At 39.0% G+C, this 12,322-nt stretch overlaps 1 protein-coding gene and 1 non-coding gene across 7 annotated transcripts in view; one reads left to right on the top strand and one right to left on the bottom strand.

The window, feature by feature from the left end:
• Positions 1 to 12,322, top strand: part of APP (amyloid beta precursor protein) — a 278,797-nt gene that overhangs the window by 176,059 nt on the left and 90,416 nt on the right. For all 6 annotated transcript variants that reach the window (XM_004264478.2, XM_004264484.3, XM_004264482.3 and 3 more), the window contains one exon: positions 11,606 to 11,739. In XM_004264478.2, the coding sequence (XP_004264526.1) occupies positions 11,606 to 11,739 (134 nt within the window). The remainder of the gene's footprint in view (positions 1 to 11,605; positions 11,740 to 12,322) is intronic.
• LOC117199333 (small nucleolar RNA SNORA67) lies at positions 9,158 to 9,299 on the bottom strand. Its single transcript, XR_004480560.1, has one exon. It is a non-coding gene; the product is annotated as a small nucleolar RNA SNORA67 (small nucleolar RNA).

The raw sequence follows: 12,322 nt of genomic DNA, 5'->3' as shown, positions 1-12,322 counted from the left end.
GTTTTGTGTTTCTTGAACACCTGTCTTTTAACCAAATGTTTATTTCCATTGCCTTGCTTGTAATTACGTCTGATTTTGCCAGATAGCTTCCATTGTTGGGCTAAGAGCTTTGACTAAGCTTCTTCTATTTCTGATCAGTTTCCTTTTTATTTCATGTGGTTCTATAAAATATTGTATATACAATGTTATTTTGTGTTTCATTTGGCATCAATATTTTATTTCCTAAAGCTCACAAGATGGCACGATTTAGCAAAAGCCTGTGTGTCTAAGTGACTTGTTTCCCAGAAAAATATTTAATGTGCATGCATGATACTAACTTTATGGACCAGTAACATACGCGAAGGCTTCAGTTGGGTGTGTTTCAAGACAGCTGTTATGCTTTAGGAAATAAACGGTCGCTTTTAGAAATCAAGACCTCTCTGTCCCCTCCCTGAACGCACACTAGTGGGACAGAAGTGCCCATCTTCTGATTTCATCATTAAGATGTAGGGAAAGAGCTTCCTATAAAGAAATATTATATTAACCTACCTTATAACGTCTGTGCATTGTGATGATTTCAGTTGGCCTGTCAGTCTAGCTTTGTTTAAAAATGTGTTGTCAAACACACAAATACTCATTTTGAAATGTGGATTATATCCCAGAATAGATTCCTCCAGCATTAGGTTAGGGACGATATATACTACGGATGCTTATGGTTGCTGGGGGAAGAGACACAATTTCAGTTGTAGCTTAGGTATAGTGAAAATTAGCACTTATCTATATCACCCTGGGGAAAGAAAACCTAGTCTCACAATTGATGAAGCTAGCGATCATTTCTTAAAAGAGATAAACTGTAGTTGAAAGTATGGCAAGTGGGCAGACATAGAAGAACTAAGGAGAACTCTAGATTTTATACTGTGGGCTTGATAGTACATTGAGCTGCATGGCGTGTTACGTTTTTACAAGGCATTTTTCATAGATCATTTCTTTTTCTCAAGAATATTTTGTGGCCATTTTCCTCATTTCCTTTGTGTGTATGAGAAAATGAGCCTTCAAGAGCTTGGCGACTTGTCCCCAGCCAACAAATGTGGCAGGACCAGGTTTGAGGCTTAAATGACATGTGTGGCTATGCCCTGCACTCCAAATGGCCAACTATTTGGTTCTGATATTGTTTTCCCGGTTAGAAAAATTACATTTGAGCTTCAGAAGCACATTTTAAGAATACAGAAAATCATGGGAAGTGGATGACGGGTATTAAAAACATTTTTTCCTAAATGCCATGAATACAGCGTGTATCAGTAAATTAAATCTTTCCCACCCTTTTACAAAACAGTCATTATTTTTACTTTGTTTCATTTTATATCATTTGTAAGCATATGAAAGAATTGTCTATTTCTATTAATTACTGGGAATGAACATCATCATTCGATAAATTTATTTTCGTGAGGTACTGTACTTGTGTCCTTAACTCTTCAAAACAGACCTTGACAATCTCTTGTAATTTTTCTCTTTCCTGGTAATTTTCTCCATCTACTTGTAGTATGTGTGGGATCATGACACCTTTCCATTATAGGAGGGTGAGGGTGATTTTTGGCAGCTGTATTTTCTTGTCTTCCTGCAAAGACTGTTCAATCACAGAAAGTGAAGGGTTTTGCAATGCTAGTACAAACAGACTAGAGAAGGCATATAATTTCTAGTTATTTATAGCCTGTGCAGCTATGCTCTCTTATTTATAGCAAAGCTGTACATTTGAATTGAAAAAGTCATAGTCATCAGGAGGTCAAATGCAGATAGCAGACTGGCGTTGGAGAAAATGAGCCAGACTGAGAAAGGTGAGCAAGCCCGTTTGATTAGACAGCTGGAGCTTGCCTTTGGCTGCTTCACAACCTAGGGCTAATCGGAGGACATCTTTTTTCACAAAGGTGGGTGGTCTTCTAGGTTTCTCAGTCTGAGTTGCTTCTGGTCAAATAATAAATGTGAAATGAGCTAGACAAAGCTCTTCAGTTAAACTGATAATAAGATTGCTTGTGTGGAGAAAATGTGTGATGGTTTACATTATAAATACAATAATTTTCCTGTCAAGACTTCTTATTATAATTAGGCATTTCTAGATTTTAAATCTTTGTCATAAAAACCGATTTTGAGCATCGCAATTTTAAGGGACACTTGATATTTTTGGTTTTGTTATCATAGGTAAGAATCTAAACTACAGGTAGAGAGGGTAGAGACAGGAGGCTAAGAGCTTTCATTTTACTCATAAATTTATGGATTTGAATCCTTTAAAAAAATCCCTTTCCCATTTGGAATTAAAAATCTTATGAAACTTGAGTTGCTTCTGACATGAATTTTGTGTCTGCCCATTTGGGTTAGGATGATACAAAGGTTTCACATTCACTTGGCCCAGTGCAGTGTTTGTGAACAATAAAATTAGTACAGCAATATTTATTGATAAGTTTATGTTTCAAACATAAACATCATGAGAGTATGATCTTTTTTTCCCCTGGTGTTCTTCCCATCAGATTGCATCTCCAAAGGTAAACAGATGCTTTTCATCTCAAAGAGCATCTTGCCAATTTCAAGTCAGCCAACTGCACCAAGGGGTCTGGCCAAAGAGAATGACCGATGACTTTGACCCCTTTACCTGCAGTGAGTTCTGGCACTGTGAATAACGTACTGTGTGTCCTTTGAATGGAATGTGCCACCTTAGTCCCAGAGTTGCAGTGTCCTGTCATAATACCAAGACCATCTAGTCTTTGGGCAGACTTGAACCATTGTTCTTAACTATACTTGTTCTTCTGATTGTGAAAGAGCAAATGTTAGTTCCCGTTAACACATTCTCTGATACTAATAGAACTCTGATATTTTTATGAAACTGCCAAGCATTATTAAAAACAATTAAAAGACGCGGTGGTGCATTAAATTACATGTCACATCAGTGCCAATACAATCTATTGTATTGACAAGTATGAGAAGCCACATCTTTTGTATCCAGAAATTGTCAGGATAAAAAGAATGTTTTTTTTTTTCCACCAAGCTACCATAGTGAAAAGCCCTAAGATTGAAAAGAATTGATTTGCTCAGCAAACCAGCATCTAACAAAAAAGAAAAAAAAAGTTCATTTACTAAGAACAGTAAAAACTGCTCATTATGTATATGCTCTGTTCTTTAGCTACAATATTTCCAAAGAAGAGTAATTAGATAGTTTAATAAAAGAGTCGACAAAAAATTTCTGTAAAAGACCAAAGGGTCAGTTTTTTAGTTCCACAGGCCCAATGGTCTCTGTTATAAGTACTCAACGCGTCAGTTGTAGTGTGAAAGCAGCCTCAGACAATAGGTAAATGAATAGACACAGCTGTGTTCCAATAAAACATTATTTACCAAAAGAGACCAGCAGGCCAATCCCTGGTTTAATAAAGCTGTTACTTTTGAGCCTGGGACATGCCGGTACTAAGCTAGGTATTTCAAGGGACACCAGCAAACTAAACCAGATACCCTACTTTCAATAACTTGACAGTTTTATCAATGTGATGAGACTCAAGTATGTGCTGGAATTAAATAACAATATAAACTAAAATGCACAAGTGGAGGGAAACATGGCTGTGGAAGCCTGGAGTAGAATGAAATTGGTTTTATCCTTAAGACCTCCATAGAGATTAACAGTTCCATGTGACTTTTATGGTTACAGTTTCTATGAAAGTGGACAATACTGAAGAGTGTGACTTTTTGAACTCATCTGTTGAGCATCAAGTGACGGTGGCAGGTCATCCCTTTATGATCCACCATTAATGAAATAGAGCATAGCTCTGACAAATGGACAAAAAACAATAACTGAAGGTTAAGACATCCTAGATGCCAGTGATTGTTGCTATGGCCTCACATATGGTTTTTAGATTCAGACTTGAAGTTGCTCTTATATTTTGGTGCATTGTGCTAAATAGGATATAGACATTAATAAAAATAACACCAGCATTGATTCGTTCATGCTCATTTCACATATTTGACAAAATCCCCACATCAGTACATGTCCATAAGACATAAAAAAGAAATGTAGCTTGACTAGAGTAAATGCCGCATAGATTACATTCTTATTAACTTATGTCCACACGATGCATTGATAGTCTGCCAACTATGACTGCACTGACTATAAAATAAGTGTGTTACAAGGGCATGTCAGGGGCAAGTGCCTTTGTTCTTTTTTTTGTAGAGTCTGGTACCACATGTAAGGATCGCAGACTATTTTCGCCTTATAAATGTCTCATCTAACTGGGACTTGATAAATACTTGAGTTTAGAATGCATTAGGGATCTTAGTTATTTTGCAATTAGAGAAATGGAGAGACTTTTTTTCTCTTTTTTAAAGTTGGGGTGTCAGTCTATAAGCTCTGCCGTGTGGAGAGATGAAATTTTTGCATCAGATCTTCCTTTACAGGTTTGTATTTCCTGTATATAAATTATCCTCATTGTCACCCATCATATAAATCACAGCCATTTCATGTGACAGCATTGCTAGCTCTGTATAAAATAGGATTTTCAATGATGAGGCAATGACTGTATGGGTCTTAATTTACTTTTATCTTCTGTTGTCAATGCTATAGAGATAAATTGCCTTTTTGCTGATGAAAGGAGACCAACCAAATTTTCTTGTTAGACTCTAACATTAGTATATTGACTACATGCCATTTATGGCCTCTGTTTAGAGAGGTAGTCATAGTTGTTACTGTTTGAAGATGCGGTTATTTCTCCTTTTGCATCCTGAGCCCGTTATGACCTTAAAATTATATGTCACCCTAGAGATTGAGGAGACAAACGGGATATCAAAATGATAGCGGCAATTTTTCACCATGTCCCTACTTTTGACGCCCCGTTCTTGCTGTTTTTAATATGAATAGGAGAGGGGCACTATGCAGTGATTACAGAATCAGAACTAAAAGGAGCATTTGGTGCATTTGCAGTTAAATTTGATGGTGTCCCTGATACAGAGGTTCTCCATCCGTGCCCAAAAAAGTGCTCTCTACCACATTCTAAGACCATAACCGTCTCTACCTTATTTGATGTAACGCCCCTTACAATTATTAAATTTTCTGGGGGAAACACAGGAATGAAAAGGTTTCATTGGCACCATGTCGCCAACGATGGTGGTATATTTTGTGGCAGGAACATTGGGTGCAGCTCGAGGGTTTGCTAACAAATTGAAAGCAAATCTGCTCCCCTCTCCCACCATCCTCACCGCACAAAAAATAGAGCTCTGCCTGACACTAAGAGAGGAGATCATAGTGTGAAGTGGAAATGTTGTGACAGGCATTGATGCATCATTATCAAAACTGAAATGAACCTTCACCAACATGTGAAAATAACGTCTCCCTTAGTATCTGGTTACCCTATGGTTTAGGAAACAGCATTTTGGGGTGAGAAAAAAAAGTAAATCTGTGCTCTTTCTCTTGTCTCTTTGTTTGGGTATTGGGGGGTACCTTCCATGAGAACCCCTTACCAACTTCCTGCTACTTTTCCAAGCCACCCTCATCTTCATCTTTTACTCTTAAAAGATCATCTTCTGCTTTGTCCCTTAACAGACAGAACGATCCTTTTAAAACACATCACATCACATTTTTCTCTCCTCAAAACAATCCCCATGGGTTCCTGACAGCCTTTACCATGGCTTCAAGGCCCTTCGTGATCTGTCCCTATTTCCTTTCTGCCTGTCTCACTACTCTCTCCCTTGCTTCCTCTGCTCTGGTCACACAGACCTTGCTCATCTTGGAATTTTCCCGTTTCCAGGCATACTCACTTCCAAAGGCCTTTGTGCTAGTTTCTTCATTTGCCTGTTCTTCCAGCAGGTAACTGGGAAGTAAGGCTTCAGTTCAGCTCTTTGTCTAAACGTCACCTTCTCAATTAGACTGAGCCTGGCCCACCTACTTACTGCTGCAGTGTCCCCCCTCCTTCCCCGGAACTCTTTTCTTAACCCTGATCTTTCTTTCTTTTTCTCCATAACACAAGTCACATTCTAACAATATGATTTATTGTTGTCTTCGTGTGTGTGTGTTGTGTGTGTGTGTGTTGTGTGTGTGTGTCCTGTTCGTTTCTCTCACTAGAATATAATTCCACCAGGACAAGTGTCTTTGTTTCACTCATTGGTTTCTGCCATATGCCTCACAGGTACTAGGGGCTGTAATACCTGTTGATTTGGTGAAAGGAGGAATAAAGAAATGAACAAGCACACTCGAGGCATCAGAGTCTACATCCAAGCTGCTATGCAGCTCCTCAGATACCTCTGACCTCCCAGGATTGCAAAAAAGACAAAAGAGATAAGGCTTATATCAAAAGCATTAGTCATCCAGTCCACATTGAGGCAGTAACGTGCTATGAATTGGAACTGCGTTTCTGTTGCATGTTTTCATTTGGTATTACATTAGACACCCATTCTCAGTATTAAAAGGTCTATGTCTTAACTATATTCCATAAGGCTGTTATGAGACTAGACTAAGAAAATCAATATGAAGGTCATTTAAAAGTCAAAAGCCCATGCACCGTGATGGTGAGACTGCTGCTAATTATTTGCCAGCTGAAGAGGTCAAAACATAGAGCTTAAGATGTTTAAGTCTGGTTTTCTGCGGAAGGGTGAATAGACCCAGTGAGCCTGCTTGCAGGAGGTACAAAGGAGCATGTTTGAGCTGAGGCCAGAGGCCAAAAGATCATTTGGATTCAAGCTCAGTGGGTTCTCTCTCCTGACCTGCTTCATAACCCTACTTCTGCTGCTGAAACGTTGGTTGGTGGTCATTTACCAGATAGCATTCAGGGCAGGAAACTGTTTGTTAGAAAATAGGCTGGCAGTTATCATAACAAAGCATATCTTTTGCCTGTACAGGTTGGTCATCAACAAACCAAACCCTTTCCAGTACCCCAGACATGTCGATTAGCCCCTTACTGCTCTAGGTATTAACTTTATAGCCTCTTCATGGCTTAGTCATCCTAAATTCAGACTGACGTGTGTGTCTGGGGATGTGAGTATGTTAAGTGACAGTATTTCCTTACTACACAGTAAATGTATATAAGAGGGTAATGTTTTCTCCTCCCCACCTGTTAAATGAGAACACATGTAAAGTGCCTAGCGCAGTAGACGCTAATGAAGGGAGGGTATTATTATTTGGCCAACCTGGAAATCTGAGCCTGTATCACAGTTTCTAAGGAACCTCAAAGGTCTCTGAACAGGATAACTGCTTTGTGCTTTTTGTTTAAAAAACACAACAAAAATAAACCCTCCTAAAAGTCGATTTGTTTCTGCTTTCTAAGCGGTTTAAGTGACTCATGATATACAGCTTCCTGTTCCTTTGTGCCCTGGAACATTCCTGACATGCCTTGAGCTGCTCCTTTCCCAAAAGGATGCACCTTGAAAGAGTAAGGGCTTTAAGGCACAGGTTTTCCTGCCCCTACCCACCCATCCTTGTTATCATGTCTCTGGCCTACCATGGTCATGATCACAAAATGGCAGCCAGTCCTGCTATGACCATGTGTTTAGGATGTAGGAAAATTAGGGGAAATAGAAGCTGAGCTCTCTGCACAAACTTAAAACGTTTTCCCCTTTCTCCTCACCAGCTGCAAGGTAGTGATAATATACTAAATTCATTTTAAAGTATTAAGAAATACCATCATTCTTCTCTCTTTGACTGGTCAGTGATCTAATTTGCTGATTGGTATGAATACAGGAAATTTTCAATTACTTAAACCAATTGAGATGGAGGGCTAGTATGAATGACTACAATGTTTGAATTAAAAATTAAAAGAGGGCTTCCCTGGTGGCGCAGTGGTTGAGAGTCAGCCTGCCGATGCAGGGGACACGGGTTCGTGCCCCGGTCCGGGAAGATCCCACATGCCGCGGAGCGGCTGGGCCCGTGAGCCATGGCCGCTGAGCCTGCGTGTCCGGAGCCTGTGCTCCGCAACGAGAGAGGCCGCAGGGGTGAGGGGCCCGCGCACCGCAAAAAAAAAAAAAAAAAAAAAATTAAAAGAGAGATAGCTTCTCTTAAAGTCCTCAACTAAAGAAAGTATCAGGGGCCACTAACAAGGATTTACTGAGAAATATTTCTCAATTAAATGGAATAAATCTGTAATACAAGATTTGTATTTATTTCCTTGTTCCTAAAATGTAAGTTTTAATACTTAAAATATTCTTCATCCTGTTAAATATACCTCGCTTGCTCGGTTCTTTCTTACTGTTTTATTCTTAATATTGCAAAGCTACATTTCAACTTAGACTAATGAGATTACAGTGACTAGGATTTTAGTGTTTCTCTCCATAAAACAGTAGATTTGCAAATCACAAGAGTCAGAGAAAACCATAAAGTTGGAGAATCTTTCTACTTATATAGTAACTTTTACAATTTCAGTTTTCCAAAGAGGGTGCCATGCTATGGTTACAGCAACTTACAGCAGATAGTTACCTTGATCTGTAAATATGATCCCAAACATTTATACATTTTCATCTGTTCAAAATGTGAAATATAGTTTGCCTAATTATATCATTCTGCCAGATTGTCCTATGCCAAAAGAACTTTAACTTGTTCTCATTTGCTACCAGAAAAGATGAGAAAATGTTTAAAATCATGGGGAAAAATGCTAAATACCACTTCCATTTCAAGTGTGGACATGGTTAAGTTAAAAATACATGCATATTGAGTTGCTTAAGCTGATGCAGAAAAACATTTACCTTTGTTTTTTTTTGTTTTTTTTTGCCTCAAAAAGTGACATTTATTCAAAGAAGAAAAAAAACAGAAAAAAATGACAAGCTGTCCATCCCTTGACTCCCTTCCCTCCCCCCTCCTGCTGCTCCTCAGCGCCCCCCAAGGACTGAGCCCTGGCTGGGGCTAGGTAGCAGAACAGCCCATCTCAGATGAGGTCAGCAACATTGAGGGGCATCTCCTCAATGGAGGTGTTGTAGAAGGTCTCAATGTCTCGAAGAGTCCTCTTGTCTTCTTCTGTCACCATGTTAATAGCCACACCCTTATGGCCAAAACGGCCACCTCGACCGATTCTGTGGATGTAGTTTTCCCTGTTGGTGGGGAGGTCATAGTTGATGACTAAGGAAACCTGCTGCACATCGATGCCTCTGGCCTATGTCCAGAAAAAAGGCAGCTTCAGTGTGTGAATGAGAGGACACCCTAAGTCTATCCAGAAAGAGACTTAAGCATACATGTAGGCAGCCAAAGGAAGGCAAGGAAACAAACATCCCCTCTCCCCAGAAACCAGAGGCGTGCCAGATTTTATTCCAAGTTGCTACTTTCCTGAAGAGGGGCACTAGCAGGCCCCTTGGAAGAGGGAATCACCTTGGATTACCTTTGTTTTTTAACAAAAAAAAAAATTTAATTGAAAATTATTTTTCAGTGTTAAAAATTAAGATACATTTTCAATAATTTCAGCCTTTTATGCAGGTCATACCAAAATTTTTTAGAAAAGTACCTATTACTTTTCCTATCCATGGTACTTCATGATACTGTGTGTAATTCATTTTCAGTGGATGTGAAATAAAAGTAGCTCATTTTTCCTATGGTTAGGATAAGTGCTGAGATTTGAATTAGGATGCAATAATGAGCAAAGGAGGGAAGGGCGCTAACATGAATGAAGTGCCATGTGTGCTACCCTTTCTGCAGGGTGACTGCCACATGGTATAGCTTCTCATTTTCCCAGCACTCCTAGTATGTTGGCCTGTTGTCACCACTTGATAGATGAATAAACTAGAACATAGAGTGCTTAAGTTCCTTGCTCTGGGTCACAACTAACCTAAGATCAAGATGTTATTGAAATCAAGGTGTGCCTGATTACACAGTTCACGTTCTTTGCTTCTTTCTTTCTTTGCGCTGCTGAAATACACCTCCCCCTTGTCTATTACACAGAAGACAGTGGGGGGGGGGGCAGATGTCTTTCAATAGGTATGCCCTGTGCCAATCCCAGACCAGTTGACTCAAAATCCCCTGGTATTTTGAAAACAATTCCAGGAATATGCCCTGAAGTGAAGTATCCTTCCACTTCAGAGCAACGTCTGCATTGACAACTAAACTGCTTTTATTTTGTAAAGAAAGAATTATTAAACAGTGATTGAAGTAGAAGGGAAGAAATCCGAATGAATAGTTCTCTTTAAATTTATTACTTCATTATATAACAAGAAAGCTTTCTCGTTTTGGTTCAAATCTTGGAGCCTTCAGATGGGGAATTTTCAGATGTTTTCTTGAAACATGCGTAAAAGACACCTATCTTACAGTTTAGTTTCAAAATGACCTAGCAATTAATTCTTCTCATTTAAGTTCTTTTGGGGTTATTGTATCTCAGATATCTTAGATGAGATTAGGGAAGAAGAATACTTAGAACACTGGAGATAGTTGAGTAATCTTTTGAATAAAACACATAAATTGATTCGACCTGAGAACACAGTGAAAACAAACACCTAATTTCATTTTTCTGGTTGAACATGCTTTTTTTTTTTGGCTGCATTGGGTCTTCGTTGCTGCTGCGCACGGGCTTTCTCTAGTTGTGGCGAACGGGGGCTGCTCTTTGTTGCGATGTGCAGGCTTCTCATTGCAGTGGCTTCTCTTGTTGTGGAGCATGGGCTCTAGGGCGTGCAGGCTCAGTAGTTGTGGCGCATGGGCTTAGTTGCTCTGCAGCATGTGGGATCTTCCCAGACCAGGGATCAAACTCATGTCCCCTGCATTGGAAGGCAGATTCTTAATCACTGCGCCACCAGCGAAGTCCCAGGCTTTCTTGTTTAAATCAAAATCTTGTTTTCTTTTCATGTTTTTTTTTTTAATAAGCTCATAAATACTCTGAATTCTCACTAGTCATTACTGATCTTTTGTAAAACTGCTGGTATAAGCATTATAAATCACTTGGCTCATGAGTTTCAGACATTTTTGCTTTATAGTACTCTTCAGTTTTATGGGTATTTATTTTTCCACATAATATAGCAGTATATGCTGCAATTCAGTAATACTGCTCAGCAGTATTAGTGGAATTCAAAATAGAAATCACTTTCCTTTTGACAACTAGTATAATGAATTGGTTGACTATTGCCAAATTTGTGAAGGCAGAAAGATCTTTTTGTAATTTCAAAAATGAACTTGACATTTATGAGTTTTTTGGTACTGTTTCAAATACTGCTCACCAGCTATCTAAAATATATAGTGTAGGATTTATCTTTACTCTGAGGCGCATTTATTCTGCATAGGCTAATTTCGAGATTTATTTGGGTTTTTCAGGAATCTTAAGGTGTGATACTGATACCACCATTTACTTTCAAGGTTACAAACATTAATCTAGCAAGGCATAGGTATTTGGTGCAACATGTGTGTATTAAACACCAACTGTTTTTACTCTATGCATGCTTGTTTTGCAAAGAATTTTAAATATAATACTGTAATCGCAAAATGGACTGTTTTCAAGATTTTCCTTCACCCTATCCTTGAAAGGGGGGAAAGACATCCTTACTGTGCTGCAAAATGTCTCGTGGTCTCTTAAACAGCATTAACATCTTGTATGTGCTTCTTTACTAAGTTCTTTGTTCTGGAATAAACGGAAAATAGGGCTTTCTTTGAAATGACTGGATAGTCTGTCACTCTCCTCAAGCCTTCTTTCCTTCTACTTTATAGTTCCTACAACAGCAGCCAGCACCCCTGACGCCGTTGACAAGTATCTCGAGACACCTGGAGATGAGAATGAACATGCCCATTTCCAGAAAGCCAAAGAGAGGCTGGAGGCCAAGCATCGCGAGAGGATGTCCCAGGTACATGTGAATTTCCATCCTTCAGTCGTACAATACTGGGGAAATCTGGATTTGCCTCTGCCTCAGAGTCTCCCCAGGGGCCCTATGGTTGATGAATGCCTAGGGGTGGGTAAGGCTCTAATTTTATCCAGATCTTAAAGACATAACATTTTAATTGTAAATGTTTTCAACAAGGGCACCGATTTGGGGCTTTTTGCATTCTCCCTGAACTTGCCACCTAGGAAAGACCCAGGTATAGTAAGTATAGTAAGATTTTATAAGCACAAATTAAGTTGTGTGTACACCTTTCTTGATGGTTTTGTCACTCTGTTTAGCGTAGTCCTGTAATGGTGTTGTAAATTAAAATCACTTAAAATGTTCGTTAGCAAAGATGAATAGTTTTGTATGGAATACCAAATTATGAAAACTTTGAACCTAACATTTCTTACCGAGTTAATTCATAGGACTCCCCCAGGAGCTTAAAACCAAAGTGAACCATAATGATCATTTCATCTAGTCCCATAAATGACAGATAATGCAGTAAACTTTCAAGCGTTTAGCTTCCCACTCTAGAACAAAGCAATATAAGTAACACAGAGAGGCA

Source organism: Orcinus orca, chromosome 5 (assembly GCF_937001465.1).
Source record: "Orcinus orca chromosome 5, mOrcOrc1.1, whole genome shotgun sequence".
NCBI classification, from domain to species: domain Eukaryota; kingdom Metazoa; phylum Chordata; class Mammalia; order Artiodactyla; family Delphinidae; genus Orcinus; species Orcinus orca.
Note: the sequence above shows the minus strand (reverse complement) of the source record. Positions and strands in the feature narration are given on the sequence as shown.